Source organism: Bombus huntii, chromosome 5, assembly GCF_024542735.1.
Source record: "Bombus huntii isolate Logan2020A chromosome 5, iyBomHunt1.1, whole genome shotgun sequence".
Classification (NCBI taxonomy): Eukaryota; Metazoa; Arthropoda; class Insecta; order Hymenoptera; family Apidae; genus Bombus; species Bombus huntii.
In genome coordinates, this window is record NC_066242.1 from 17,828,426 (window position 1) to 17,844,468 (window position 16,043).

The 16,043-nt window shown below is 39.8% G+C and overlaps 2 protein-coding genes and 1 non-coding gene across 5 annotated transcripts in view; 1 reads left to right on the plus strand and 2 right to left on the minus strand.

Moving 5' to 3' along the window:
• Positions 1-16,043, minus strand: part of LOC126865713 (protein numb) — a 59,103-nt gene that overhangs the window by 37,380 nt on the left and 5,680 nt on the right. The window lies entirely within an intron of this gene.
• LOC126865709 (mucin-5AC-like) lies at positions 1,821-8,069 on the plus strand. 2 transcript variants are annotated; one of them, XM_050618538.1, is made up of 6 exons: positions 1,821-3,254; positions 3,975-4,166; positions 4,647-4,742; positions 5,319-6,278; positions 6,375-6,662; positions 7,047-8,069. In XM_050618538.1, exons 1-6 carry the CDS (start codon positions 2,189-2,191, stop codon positions 7,820-7,822), a joined length of 3,378 nt encoding a protein of 1,125 aa, XP_050474495.1. In that variant the 5' UTR covers positions 1,821-2,188; the 3' UTR covers positions 7,823-8,069. The 2 variants fall into 2 exon arrangements, with proteins under 2 accessions (XP_050474495.1, XP_050474496.1); XM_050618539.1 differs by lacking the exons at positions 3,975-4,166; positions 4,647-4,742 and having other exon boundaries at positions 1,821-2,870.
• On the minus strand, positions 12,090-12,252 carry LOC126866234 (U1 spliceosomal RNA). The gene has a single exon (XR_007689821.1). It is a non-coding gene; the product is annotated as a U1 spliceosomal RNA (small nuclear RNA).

Sequence of the window (16,043 nt, forward strand, 5' to 3'; positions counted from 1 at the left end):
CGATACTTAAATCGTTACTCGAATTACGATGCTACGAAAACGCCTCCTCTACCGATCAATGCCATTTAAACAATATTCCGTAACGTCAAGCAAATATCAAATTTTCCAAAGTTACTCCTTCTTTCCTTTTCTAACAATCTTCAAGTTCTTTCTCGATAAATCTTTATTCAAATAAATCTGTTTAAATAAATTTGCACAATACGAAGCGAACAACGCGTTATCAGAAACGCTATACGAGCAGATTACAAAAGATCTCCGCTAACAGGGATATAAATTTTAATACGAGAAATTATTTAAATCATATATTTCGACGCTACATAAAATCGCGTAATCATTTGACCAATCTCTGACAAAATAAAGTGAAATTGTACAATATTATTTGCACAAATTGCAGCTCTAAACGGCAAAAAAATATTTTGACAAAAATGTCAAATTGCTGGATCGAATGTTTCCAATCATATATAAATAACCGCAGTACCTTTCTTTATCAAAAGATTAAAGGAGAAAATGAAACGTGTACGTTACGTTCGATCAATTTGATTATATATAGCGTAGTTGACATAAAAGTTAAATTATTCGTCGATAATATGTCAATTACATGTCGTATCATTTTAATTAGCTATGTTTGTACATTGACACAAGTGTCGAAAGCTACGTGTGTTTTTTGACGGATAAATTATTTTTTACGAACTCTACAGCTTATATAAATGAGAAACGCAATATCTTGGCATTGTCTCAAATTCGTCGTGTTTGAAGGGGTCAAAAATGGCGAAATTCGCAATTGTACTCTGTTTCTTCGTTATAGCTGCGTATGTAAGTGAATTTTTCTCAAGTTCCGAGTTAACTCGGAATCTCTTTCCTTTTTGCTAATATTTTTCAAAATAATTTGATCTTTCCTTCTTATTTACATCTTACATGATGTTTCTAAAAACGAGTTACCTACGGATAGACATTTCCGCGCGACGACACCACCTAACTTATCAAAAAATCTATTTTTGTTTTATTTTAGGGTAGTGCCTTTCCTGGGTTACCAGGATTCCTCGATCCAGCGAGCAGAGTACATAAACACGAAGAAAGAGTTACGGTAAAAATAAAAGGCATCGTTCAAGACGCAAAGGTAGTCTTAAAGCATCATAAAGAGGAAGCTAATTTTTATCTGAAGCAAATAAGAGAAAACAGCAAAGAAATAAAGAGGAATGCGAAATATAAAGTCAATAACATATTGAAGGATGTAAGTGTGTAATATTGTATATTCCTAGCAGTAATCATTTCAAGATTTGAAAAATACATTTAAGTCATTCCACAAGTAATACATATGGGTAATTGGATATTACGATTCAAATATATACAGGGTGCCTCACACAACTAGAACAAACTATAGCTTCGAAATGGAAAAAATAGAAAAAGATAGATATATGTGTGCTATGTTACATAATATATTATATTATATTATATATGTACATATGTAATGAATAATTAAATTATGACACAAGTTTCTCTGTGTTACAATGTCTTTTCGCTTTGTGCATCTAGGTGGCACATGAAATGAAAATTTTAAAAAAAAAAGCAAGAAATAATAACGACCAGTGCACAGCTATCGCAAAGGACTTGAAGAAAATACGTGACAAGATCTTAAATTCGGTTAATAAATGTGTTTCAAACTATATGGATGAAGCGATAGAAGTGGAAGAGAAAATAGTTCGAGCTTCTGAAAACTTCCAGACTAAGACTGAAGATGTTGTTGACGAAACTGCACAATGTGTCGTATCCAACGTACATCTCATTGATGCAATTGCATGTTTAGATAACGTAAGTACTTAACCCGTTTCTACAATAAATAATACCGTTTCTGGAATAAAAAGTAAAATTATACACAAATATATTTTATTCAGAATAAACGACAAATATTTTTAACGTAGTAATGCGTAAAACGACATACAAAAATATATACTATATACAGATATTATCTATAAATAATATTCTATAGTTTAAATGAACGACATTTAATTCCTCGTAACAATCATAAAAATGATCACAATTAGCAAGATATTAAAACCACTACAAATTAATATAATAGAAATTTTATTTTTATCCCATACAACCATAATAGGGACTGAGGGAAGTAACGAAACTTTCGAACACGGAACTTCCGAAGATTACAAAAGAAGCCACCCAACAGATTAAACATATGTCAAAATTGAAACATACTCTATCAGACTGCAATGTAACAAAGCTTCAACTATCTCTTTTTGAAAAACTTGAAAAAATCCTCAAAAAGATTAAAAAATGCAACAATGTAGAGCCTCAAACTTCGACAACACAACGCTCGACACCATCACATGGTACACGCGCACCGCATTCATCAGACAAAACAACTGCAACTACGAAAGTACCAACTAGTAGTACCACCCAAGAATCGACTTCCAGGAACACAAAAAAACCAGCTAGTAGTGCAACTGAAAAATCAACCTCAAGCACTACAGAAGGGTCAGCTAGCAGCACTACTCAAAAATCTACCACAGGTAGCACAGAAGGACCAGCAAGCAGCACTGGCCAAGAATCTACCGTAAGCAGCACAGAAGGACCAACAAGTAGCACTACCCAAGAATCCAGCTCAAGCAGCACAGGAGGTCCAAGTACTACTAGTACAAAGGAATCATCCTCAACCAGTACAGAAGAACCCTCTAGTAGCACTACCCAAGGATCCAGCTCAAGTAGCACAGAAGCTCCACGTACTACTAGCACAAAGGTATCATCCTCAGACACCACCGAAGGACCAGCTATTAGCACTACTCCAGACTCCAGTTCAAGCACCACAGAAGGACCAGCAAGTAGAACTACCCAAGAATCCAGCTCAAGCAACACAGAAGGTCCAAGTACAACTAGTACAAAGGAATCATCCTCCAGCAGCACAGAACAACCTGCTATTAGCACTACATCAGAATCGAGACCTAGCACCACAGAAGGACCAACTGTAGCCACTACCCAAGAATCTAGCTCAAGCAGCACAGGAGGACCAGCGAGTAGCACTACCCAAGAATCTAGCTCAAGCAGCACAGAAGGTCCAAGCACTACGAGTACAAAGGAATCATCCTCCAGCAGCACAGAACAACCTGCTATTAGCACTATCCCACAATCGAGTTCTAGCACCACAGAAGGACCAGTTCTTACCAGTACCCAAGAATCTAGCTCAAGCAGCACAGAAGCATCAGCAAGTAGCACTACCCAGAACACCAGCTCAAGCAGCACAGAAGGTCCAAGTCCTACTAGTACGAAGGAATCATCTTCCAGCAGCACAGAACAACCTGCCATTAGCACTACCCAAGAATCCAGCTCAAGCAGCACAGTAGGTCCAGCTAATAGTACTACCCAAGAATCTACCTCAAGCGATACAGAAGGTCCAGCCAGTAGCACTACCCAAGAATCCAGCTCAGGCCCCACAGGAGGTCCAAGTTCCACTAGTACAAAGGAATCATCCTCAGACACCACAGAAGGACCAGCAAGTAGCACTACCCAAGAACCCAGCTCAAGCAATACGGAAGGTCCAAGTACAACTAGTACAAAGGAATCATCCTCCAGCAGCACAGAACAACCTACGATTAGCACCAGCCAAGAATCCAGCTCAAGCAGCACAGAAGCTCCAAATACTACTAGCACAAAGGAATCATCCTCCAGCAGCACAGAACAACCTACTATTAGCACTATCCCACAATCGAGTTCTAGCACCACAGAAGGACCTGTAAGTAGAACTACCCAAGAATCCAGCTCAAGCAGCACAGAAGGTCCAAGCACTACGAGTACAAAGGAATCATCCTCCAGCAGCACAGAACAACCTACGATTAGCACTACCCAAGAATCCAGCTCAAGCAGCACGGAAGCTCCAAGTACTACTAGCACAAAGGAATCATCCTCAGACACGACAGAAGGATCAGCAAGTAGCACTACCCAAGAATCCAGCTCAAGCAACACAGAAGGTCCAAGTACAACTAGTACAAAGGAATCATCCTCCAGCAGCACAGAACAACCTGCTATTAGCACTACATCAGAATCGAGACCTAGCACCACAGAAGGACCAACTGTAGCCACTACCCAAGAATCTAGCTCAAGCAGCACAGGAGGACCAGCGAGTAGCACTACCCAAGAATCTAGCTCAAGCAGCACAGAAGGTCCAAGCACTACGAGTACAAAGGAATCATCCTCCAGCAGCACAGAACAACCTACGATTAGAACTACCCAAGAATCCAGCTCAAGCAGCACAGAAGGACCAGCGAGTAGCACTACCCAAGAATCCAGCTCAAGCAGCACAGAAGGTCCAAGCACTACGAGTACAAAGGAATCATCCTCCAGCAGCACAGAACAACCTACGATTAGCACTACCCAAGAATCCAGCTCAAGCAACACAGAAGGTCCAAGCACTACGAGTACAAAGGAATCATCCTCCAGCAGCACAGAACAACCTACGATCAGAACTACCCAAGAATCCAGCTCAAGCAGCACAGAAGGACCAGCGAGTAGCACTACCCAAGAATCCAGCTCAAGCAGCACAGAAGGTCCAAGCACTACGAGTACAAAGGAATCATCCTCCAGCAGCACAGAACAACCAACGATCAGCACTACCCAAGAATCCAGCTCAAGCAGCACGGAAGCTCCAAGTACTACTAGCACAAAGGGATCATCCTCAGACACGACAGAAGGATCAGCAAGTAGCACTACCCAAGAATCCAGCTCAAGCAACACAGAAGGTCCAAGCACTACGAGTACAAAGGAATCATCCTCCAGCAGCACAGAACAACCTACGATTAGAACTACCCAAGAATCCAGCTCAAGCAGCACAGAAGGACCAGCGAGTAGCACTACCCAAGAATCCAGCTCAAGCAGCACAGAAGGTCCAAGCACTACGAGTACAAAGGAATCATCCTCCAGCAGCACAGAACAACCTACGATTAGCACTACCCAAGAATCCAGCTCAAGCAACACAGAAGGTCCAAGCACTACGAGTACAAAGGAATCATCCTCCAGCAGCACAGAACAACCTACGATCAGAACTACCCAAGAATCCAGCTCAAGCAGCACAGAAGGACCAGCGAGTAGCACTACCCAAGAATCCAGCTCAAGCAGCACAGAAGGTCCAAGCACTACGAGTACAAAGGAATCATCCTCCAGCAGCACAGAACAACCAACGATCAGCACTACCCAAGAATCCAGCTCAAGCAGCACGGAAGCTCCAAGTACTACTAGCACAAAGGGATCATCCTCAGACACGACAGAAGGACCAGCAAGTAACACTACCCAAGAACCCAGCTCAAGCAGTACGGAAGCTCCAAGTACTACTAGCACAAAGGAGTCATCCTCCAGCAGCACAGAACAACCTGCTATTAGCACTATCCCACAATCGAGTTCTAGCACCACAGAAGGACCAGTTCTTACCAGTACCCAAGAATCTAGCTCAAGCAGCACAGAAGGATCAGCAAGTAGCACTACCCAGAACACCAGCTCAAGCAGCACAGAAGGTCCAAGTCCTACTAGTACAAAGGAATCATCTTCCAGCAGCACAGAACAACCTGCCATTAGCACTACCCAAGAATCCAGCTCAAGCAGCACAGTAGGTCCAGCTAATAGTACTACCCAAGAATCTACCTCAAGCGATACAGAAGGTCCAGCCAGTAGCACTACCCAAGAATCCAGCTCAGGCCCCACAGGAGGTCCAAGTTCCACTAGTACAAAGGAATCATCCTCAGACACCACAGAAGGACCAGCAAGTAGCACTACCCAAGAACCCAGCTCAAGCAGCACAGAAGGTCCAAGCACTACGAGTACAAAGGAATCATCCTCCAGCAGCACAGAACAACCTACGATTAGCACTACCCAAGAATCCAGCTCAAGCAACACAGAAGGTCCAAGCACTACGAGTACAAAGGAATCATCCTCCAGCAGCACAGAACAACCTACGATTAGAACTACCCAAGAATCCAGCTCAAGCAGCACAGAAGGACCAGCGAGTAGCACTACCCAAGAATCCAGCTCAAGCAGCACAGAAGGTCCAAGCACTACGAGTACAAAGGAATCATCCTCCAGCAGCACAGAACAACCTACGATTAGCACTACCCAAGAATCCAGCTCAAGCAACACAGAAGGTCCAAGCACTACGAGTACAAAGGAATCATCCTCCAGCAGCACAGAACAACCTACGATTAGAACTACCCAAGAATCCAGCTCAAGCAGCACAGAAGGACCAGCGAGTAGCACTACCCAAGAATCCAGCTCAAGCAGCACAGAAGGTCCAAGCACTACGAGTACAAAGGAATCATCCTCCAGCAGCACAGAACAACCAACGATCAGCACTACCCAAGAATCCAGCTCAAGCAGCACGGAAGCTCCAAGTACTACTAGCACAAAGGGATCATCCTCAGACACGACAGAAGGATCAGCAAGTAGCACTACCCAAGAATCCAGCTCAAGCAACACAGAAGGTCCAAGTACAACTAGTACAAAGGAATCATCCTCCAGCAGCACAGAACAACCTGCTATTAGCACTACCTCAGAGTCGAGACCTAGCACCACAGAAGGATCAACTGTTGCCACTACCCAAGAATCTAGCTCAAGCAGCACAGGAGGACCAGCGAGTAGCACTACCCAAGAATCTAGCTCAAGCAGCACAGAAGGTCCAAGCACTACGAGTACAAAGGAATCATCCTCCAGCAGCACAGAACAACCTACGATTAGAACTACCCAAGAATCCAGCTCAAGCAGCACAGAAGGACCAGTTCTTACCAGTACCCAAGAATCTAGTTCAAGCAGCACAGGAGAACCAGCGAGTAGCACTACCCAAGAATCTAGCTCAAGCAGCACAGAAGGTCCAAGCACTACGAGTACAAAGGAATCATCCTCCAGCAGCACTGAACAACCTGCTATTAGCACTATTCCACAATCGAGTTCTAGCACCACAGAAGGACCAGTTCTTACCAGTACCCAAGAATCTAGTTCAAGCAGCACAGAAGGACCAGCAAGTAGCACTACCCAAGAATCCAGCTCAAGCAACACAGAAGCTCCAAGTACTACTAGTACAAAGGGATCATCCTCCGACACCACAGAAGGACCAGCTATTAGCACCACCCCAGATTCCAGTTCTAGCGCCACAGAGGGGCCTGCCGGTAGCACTAGCCAAGAATCTACCGTAAGCAGCACAGAAGGACCTGCAAGTAGAACTACCCAAGAATCCAGCTCAAGCAGCACAGAAGGACCAGCAAGTAGAAGTACTCAAGAATCCAGCTCAAGCAGCACAGAAGCTCCAAGTACTACTAGTACAAAGGAATCATCCTCAGTCACCACAGAAGGACCAGCAAGTAGCAGTACCCAAGAATCCAGCTCAAGCAACACAGAAGGTCCAAGTACAACTAGTACAAAGGAATCATCCTTAGACACGACAGAAGGACCAGCTATTAAGACTACCCCAGAATCGAGTCCTAGCAGCACAGAAGGACCAGCTATTGCCACTACCCAAGAATCCAGCTCAAGTAGCACAGAAGGACCATCCAGTAGCACTACCCAAGAATCTACTTCAAGTAGTACTGAAGGACCAGCAAATAGCACTACAAAATCCACAACATCTAGCGGTTGTTCATGCGCTACTGCTGAACCTAGTACTACTGAATCACCGCGGGATATGTGGTATGCATCTTTAATGCGCTGTTTAAGAAAGCATAATTTTGATGCAATTTCAATTGTCAATGGGCGCAAGATAATTTTCATCTTAGAACAATGTCTATTTAACGTTGGTCCACTGAGTCAGTTATTAGCGAAAGGCTCGAACGAGGTATCATAATTTTCATAATTATGATAGTGAACAAATGAGAATTTGTAATTTATATACAAGCCAGGGACAATGTTGCAACAACGAGCATTGAAGGAAATATCAATTTATTCCTAACTGAAGTCAATGGAAGAATCGAAGTTTGCACAATAATTTCTAAAATATATTAGGTCAGTCCATAAATTGCTTTGTTCCTCTGTACTATAATCGTTAATAAAGAAGAAGATATGATACAATTTTTCTTATACAAGATACTTTTTCTGGTATAATATTAATAGTGCAACAAACAACTATGGTAAAAAGGACTTTAAATTTACTTGTTTATTTACCATTTAATTTTGTTTACTGTAATCCATAATCTAATAATAATTTTTTTCTAATGCATCATTCTTTATCATTTTTATCCGGTTGAATAAAATACAGAATGCGATATTGAAAAGATGACACTACGCTTCAGCCAAATATTTATCAAATTGGGAATCACTATTATATTGCGTTAGCAAAACTTAGGGAATCCTAATATTTTAGTAATGTTTATGCACTCTACTTCAATTAGTATTTATAATATCGGAACCATTATCTAGAATCTACTTACGTATTCTAAATTTCTACAGTATCAATGAATCCGTATAAAATCCATATAGATAATAATCAATCTAAATGGTAAAAGAATGCATATCTTTCTATAATGGATTGCACATATAATGTGCATCTAAATAATAGAATGTATTAGCCTCGAATATATGTACATATTGTTTGCGACATGTTATTACGCCTAACTATTGTCAAACGTGTTTGCATGCCGTTGCTTTGTAGCTATCGGTTGCCTACATTACGGCGCCTACAGTCAACTTCGCTTAATCATGAAACAAGATTGGAAGTTCAATTTGAAAAACGAAGCAATAAGCGTAACGGTTCTTTTTCTTTTGTAAATTATTTTATATAACAACAAAATGTTAACAAAACTTGAAAAATTAAATTACAAGTTACCAAAATGAATAAATTCTCTTGTACAATAGTAATAAATGTGGTAAAACGCGTAAATTTCATGAATTATAGGCTACTTGATCGCCTTATTTCATGTAATATTAGAGAAATATCGAATAACCTTTATATTTAACTATGTATTAGTATTCTTTATTTCCTATAAATCTACCTACATCGATACGTTCGTTTTGTGGCTGCTTCATCCTCGCGTTCTGAAGAATCTCATAGGACAAATAATTGAGATAAGACCAAAACGAATGAGTAACTCGTTCGTTAACAAAAGTCTGGATCGTTTCGTCTGCTTACGTTGGTCCGATTGTTGCGGTAGACTCGTTTCCCCGATCATAAGCCACGATTCTCAAGGGAAAAGTGCTTCACGCCAGGAAAGGGAAATAAGTGGCACGCGAGACGACCAGCCACGTCCTTCACGGCTCTTCCAAAGGCATCGTTGTATTTTTTCCAGCAAGCAATGGGAAACAGTCACCGTAGCATCCTCCAACAGTCGCAAAGGGAGGAGGAAGAGACGAATAACGCGAAAGGTGATTCGATAGAAACGTTTCGTTCGAAGTTATTTCAGCGTTATTTGTTGAAACGTCTGACGAGTAAAATGTTGAAATTACTTTGGAATTGCTTTTTATTTCATAAATCTTTAATACATATCTCTACCGTGAATTTATATCCGAATAAAATTCCGTTAAAAGATCATATATTTGGCATACAAAGTAGCACTCATTCCATGAATTTATATGATCCATCGTATAAATATTATCAAAATAATTGTTGAACGATTTTTATTAGAAATTGTCGGTTGCTTGCGATGAACAGCAAAAATCAAATAGTTTGAATAATTGAAGAATGACGACGGATAAGCAAATTTATATTATAATAGTTTTTGTAGTATATACAGGGTGGTTGGTAACTGGTGGTAAGCGTAAAGGAGGTGATTCTACGCGAAAAAAGAAGTCGAAAATATAGAATAACAATTTTTTTTTTTCATTTTTCCATCGAGACGACGATCTACAGTGAGATCAGTTGTAACGAGACGCGATAAAATTCAAAGTCGATTTTCTCGAAAACAAAGCCTCGAACGAAAAATTTGTATTCTATATTTTCGACTTCTTTTTTCGCGTAGAATCACCCCCTTTCCGCTTGTAACACCAGTTGCCAACCACCTTGTATATTCCATTGGAATTATTTTCATACAAGTATTTCTGCATTTACAACAGAGTGTAAAAATCCTGCACGACAGATAGCGTGACGTTCGCAGGAAATTATAGAGCTTAAAAAACGAGTGAAAAGATAAAATTCCAAGAACCGTGATGAAAAATACATACCGTGGAAATCGAAGAATGAAATTGCTTTCGACACAAAAAAAGGTACATATTTCAATGAAAGGACTCGCGGCCTGTTCGCCATGCCTTTATTTCATCGTCAGTGTTGGGTTTGCGTGATAAAGATCAAGGATAAATGCAAAAGTCCTCTTCCAATAATTTCATTAAATCGTATTCTAAATTCTGTCGAATGTCTGTAAACGGTCGTAAAATTTACCTCTCAATGGAACATTATATAATAAAATAATCACATCGTTTCGAAACCTTATATATGTATATTATACTGATATGATATATTATACTTACCATACATTAAAAACTATGAAATGTTTTGATAATTAAAATAACAATTTTTTTTATTATAACGAAGCACGTACAAAGAGTGCTATTGGAAAGCACTTTAATAAGAAGCACACCTTTTTATCATTAAGTAGGCATTACCTTTTGAGATACTAAGAAAATCGAGGGAAAGATATGTCAAGGGTAACTTAACGCTCTCTATTGTCACGGTATCGAAGAAAATTCCGTGGGATGTAAAAAATGCTTTCGCGCGTTATATTCTTTGTGTCACCAGAATCTACAGAACTTTACTGCCTTCCAGAGAAAATTGTCTAGAACAAACTAAAAATAATATTCTTTCCAAGCTTAATACATAAAGTAGCATCTTATAAACGGACTACAGTGGGGACGCGTATCAAGTTGTATAATAAATAATGCTACCCAATCGTTTTAAAATCGTAAAACGTTCGATCGCGAAATTTAAACGATAAACTATGTAAATGGCGAAGACTTGACATTGTTTGAGACGTCACGGAATAAATAATAATCTAGGACTTATTATTTATTATTCGTGTTTTCGTAGCTTGCTTATGGTTCTGTATTTCCAACAATTTCTCGGTAATATCAGTAAACGTTACATAGGCACGTAAACGCGAAACCGCAAGATACGCGAGACACGTTCTAGTCTAAGCATAAATAAAGTAACGAATTGTTCCTTTTTTCGAAGACAGCGGTGTTTCAAATTGAAATAACTTTACAATACGAAAGGGAAAGAACACGGTAATAATATTTCACTACCATCGTCTTTTAAGCTTTTAAATTTTACCAAAATAGAATTCTGCGACGAAACTCGGTATCGTTTTGCCATTTGACAGTATCTTAAGATTCGTCAGGGTCACATCTGGCGACCGGTACGAGCTTCCTTTACTTAAAATTTGCAAGTTTCGATAGAAGCATAAAGTGTTCACGCAAGAGAATAATCGATATGTTTCGCTTTCATAAACCGAGGCACGCGAACGAAATAATTTTCAGAGAATAAGAAATTGGGACATTGTTAAATTTTTACGCCAAGACGTTCCGTTTATGAGATATCTTTGTCTCTCGACCGATACAAAGATAAAAGTTTAAGAATAAAGCGAAAGAAGGAAAAATAGAACTTTAGAAATAAAAAAGAACATAGTTATATTCTTAACTCTTATCGTTTGTCGCGCTTGCCGCGTTTATCATCATACATCCTCTAACAAGAAACCACTGTTTCAGCAACGAACAACTCTGTCTATCGACGAGGTAGAGGCGCGTACGTGAATTTTATTGTTTCCCGTGTGTATACATTTTTCACCGAATTCGCACGAGTCGAAGACACGTCTATTATTCTTTCTTGAAAATGTGTCAGGAACTCGAGACAGATATATCTTTCTGTCGAAAGAGTAAGACTATTTCGCTATTTCATCCGACAAACTCGAAATAGAAGAAATATCAAAGCTGAGAGGAATATTTTCGCACGTTTTACACGACGGAAAACGTTTGTAACGAGGAGAAAATATTCGTGGTATTATGTATCGAAGATCGGTATACGTTTCAACCGCTAAACGCAAACAAAAACGATCGTCGCGGTCGAGAAATATCTTTCTCTCGTTAAATAAAAAATAGAAAGGGAACTTTTACATTTCGATTTCGTGAATCCGGGACAGCGCGAACGCAGGTCCCGACTACCAAAAATTGTGCGCTCGACATACCCACATTAGGAGTATTCGCAAGGTTCAGCTCTACCCAAGTGCAATGGAGGAGCCTCGCCCAGAAGGAACCGCCTTCGTGATCACGGTATCCTCCGCGCCAAGTAAGTTATAATTCAATACCATTAGCGAGAAATTTTATCGGCTCCGCTATCCTTTCGCTCTCGCGAGAAATTCTATAGAAAACGAATGTCATCTAGTGGACAACAGCCGATCGTGATCGGATCGTTTTCAGAAATGGCCGACGCTCGCGAATCTTTGTTCGCTATATCCATTGATTTTTATTTCCAACGATATCGTTTATATATCTCTTCTATATGACGTATCTAGCATCATGAACGAGGCGCAAAATGGGGATCTATCATCTTATAATACTTCGTGTTATATAAACTGAAATACCGATCGTGCAAAAAGAAGAAAACGTTTCGGTTTGCTACGATTTCGATCTATTTGTAAGATTAAAACAAATCTCACGATCTAATTTTAGGAAGTACCTACAGCGGATCCAATTCATCGGTCGATCGGAATCCAAATTTAGTAGAGTTAGTTCGGTAGAGTTTAGCGGTGATAGTCGTGGAACAAAATGTATTTTCTACCGCGTTTACGAGGAAACGTAAGGTTCCGCGAAAATATACATTTGCATAAATATCCGCCAACTATTTATTATTATTATTATTATTAGATATATTTATTAGATTTATCATCACCGTTATCGAAGAAAATATCCAACGTGGTTGACACGTACGAGATCTATCTTGCGCGCGCCTTAATTGCCATCGATAAATAAACAGGTGACCTCCTGTAGCGAGTAGTCTCGTTAAAACAGTATCGGGGGAGAGAAGCGAGCGATGGAAAAGAAAAATACGACGCACGGTAAATATTTATGGGTCCATTGGCTCTTTTATAGACCCGAGCGTTTTATTTGTGTATCCATCGTATGACAAAGACGTATCCAAAGACAAGATCCATCGTATCAAGGCGTTGCGTTGGTAATACGCAAGGTTTCGATGGTATTAAAAAAAGAACCCGTGTCAAGGCTCGATCAATGTTGCTACCTTGATGGAACGCTTTCATCTGTATTTAACCCACAAGAAAAAAAAAAAGACATAGAAAGATAATTTTGTTTAAAAATCATGGAAAGTGAGTATAATTTTTGCCCCGTTTTTGTTTTCTTTTTTTTTTCATAACGGCGAGACATAAGGCGAAGTCTTTGCTCTTGGAAGCGGCGCGCAACAGTGTCGTCGTCTGTCAGTATCTTTGTACGTTCATCGTGGATCAGATACGGGCTTTTATATCCCATACTGCTATATTTTCCGAACCCATTTAGAAAGATGGAGCGTAGCTAGCCATCTGTATCTGATTCTTTAGATATACGCAAAAATTATCTTTCTTTTCGTAGAATAAATTCTCCGAATAAGCTATTTATGATCCAATTCCCCGTGTTTGGCCCTTCCACATCGGTGACCCGAAAATCCTGTTACCAGAAACGTTTTATCTCCCTTTTACTGCAGCTAATCGACGTTTTAATATATTTCACGTACTGCTATTTTAAGCCACTGAAACTATTCAGTGCTAACTATCAAGTCCGAAGACAACCTTTTGTTTACCAATCGTTAACGTCATACACGTGGTAACTTGTAACGTGCAATCGGCGAAGCAAATCTTCGCAAAGGAGAATTCCATCGACGAACTCGACTTTCTGGTCATCTCAATCAGCCGATCTTATTACGTACATTGTAGGCGAGACGTGTATCGCGGCTATAAGTTTTGGCGAAAGAACGACGCAACTGACGAAAGTCAATTTTTGCACATTTAGATAGTTCAGGTATATAATAAATTTCAGTTGGAAACGTTTGGCAATCCATCGTGTATATCGGGGTAATAGAACTTGTCGAGAGAGAACTTTTTTACGTAATAGCACGTTTAGAGCCAAGGAGGTCGCTACTTCGCCGAGTATTTTTATGCGATTCACCCACTTCTTTTTTTTTTTCAAAGGACACGAAACACGTTATACGACCTCGTTCTTTCTTCGATTCTCTTTTTTTTTTTTTTTGTTTCATGAAATTTACAATGTCGATGAATAATCGGGTTCGCTATGGAGCCTTCGCATGTTTGTTTTGGCAAGGAACTTTACGCGTGTGACCTGCTTTTCAAATTGTACGATATGGACGTAATTGGATTTTCATTTTCGCGAGGGATTAAGTTCGATTTACATATTTAACGTTCCATTTTTATGGAATAAAGTTAGAACGTTAACGTTAAGCAAACTATATCGTTCTAATTTCAAACTAATATATTTTTGTACGCTTCGTTTCGAAGAGGGAAAAAATATTTAAAAACTAATCTTTTCGATTTGCGATCGAACGTGGCTCGAACGACGCGATTGCACGGTATCGACTTTACGTGAAAGGCAGAGTTGTCGTTGGTGGAGGTTGCTTAGAAGAGGACGACAGACCGTCACCCACGTAGCTCGGTTTTCGTCACGCTCTTACGGTTACGCGGCAATGCGAGAACACGTTTCGTAACGTAAACACGCAGTCGGTAGGCTGTATACCGTATCCGGAGCGATGCTCTTTCAAGAAGCCCGTTACTTCGTCGAATTTAACCGGCCATCGTTACTCTGTCCGATGGCAAAACGCAAGAGGACGAAGCCGTTCAAATTAACCAACAGTGAGCGACAGTCGATCGTGGAATCGAGACGCGTTGCATTTCTCTTCTATCCTTTCTACCTTCTTTCACGCTTAAGAACTCTATTTATCGACGCGATCCTTCGTTACATTTTACTTCATATTATTGGGTCGTCCGAAAAGTTTCTTTCGTTTTATAAGGAAATAATAGGCGCACAATGTTTTTTCTTTTATATTAGTTTATTGAATTATGCACGAACACAACAATAGAAATAGAACGAAATAGATCATACCTAATTCGATAAAATAATATAAAACAGAAATTGTTGTTCGTCTGTTATCACCTTATGAAACGAAAGAAACTTTTCGAACAACCTAATATGTAGCTACAGTCGATACTATAACTTTGTACGCGGTTAAGTTTCATTGTTTCGCTTTTTTTTCTCATCGGTTCAGTACATTTCCGGCTTTGAACGCCGAATGTCTTTTTATAAGTTTGATAAAATGTTACGGAGATACGCGAATCGAAGCAAATTTAATCTTACGTAGATACATTTAGTTACGTAATAAAATAGTACGACTTTAAGAATATCATTAGCGGAGAAAAAGTTTGCTTTCGTAAAAATACACAGAATAATGGATCGATTTAAATGCAAGAGATCACCATCTAATGTAAATTCAAAAGCAAGTATACTAGAGCCAGATATATGTACTTCAGCGATGTCGAAAACTTTATGACTTTACGAACAATCGTTGAAAAACGATCGTTAAACGCTGATCTTGTTAAAATAAAGACATTGTCGTGGTTATTTTACATCAGAGAAACCAAGGATAAAGATGGATACTTGATGATTTGCAATACGATTAAATACCATATATATATATATCGGTCAACCGGTTAATATCTACAAATAGTCTGTTAATAAAATACGAAAAGTTGGAACTTTCATAAATAAGTCTAATCTCCTTGAGACCATCGATCGCGTAATTCGCATGAAAGCACGCCAGTCCTTCTATTTCGATACTGAAGTGATCATGGTGAATTCGCGTTAATTGCGAGGTCTAGCGGAGCTAGCTGATTCACAAAGTTTTCGCATCGGCAGGTCTCTGATATGGCGATACCGCAATCGTCTGCATTGCAGTTCGTCACGAATACCAGTGTCGTCTGACACACAAACAGAGGAAGTACGTTGGCATAATAAATGTCACGTGTACAGTAAAGACACTGTCGCGAGCAACGTGCATCTGAAATTATCGTGCGAACACACACGAATGC

What these genes read in the sequence shown, in the direction of transcription:
- LOC126865709 (XM_050618538.1), top strand. Translation starts at nt 2,189, where the DNA reads ATGTCAAAATTGAAACATACTCTATCAGACTGCAATGTAACAAAGCTT. An exon ending in CAGCTCAAGCAGCACAGAAG is followed by an intron (nt 3,255 to 3,974) that starts GTCCAAGTCCTA and finishes GCAACACAGAAG; the next exon opens with GTCCAAGTACAACTAGTACA. An exon ending in CAGCTCAAGCAGCACAGAAG is followed by an intron (nt 6,279 to 6,374) that starts GTCCAAGCACTA and finishes GCAGCACGGAAG; the next exon opens with CTCCAAGTACTACTAGCACA.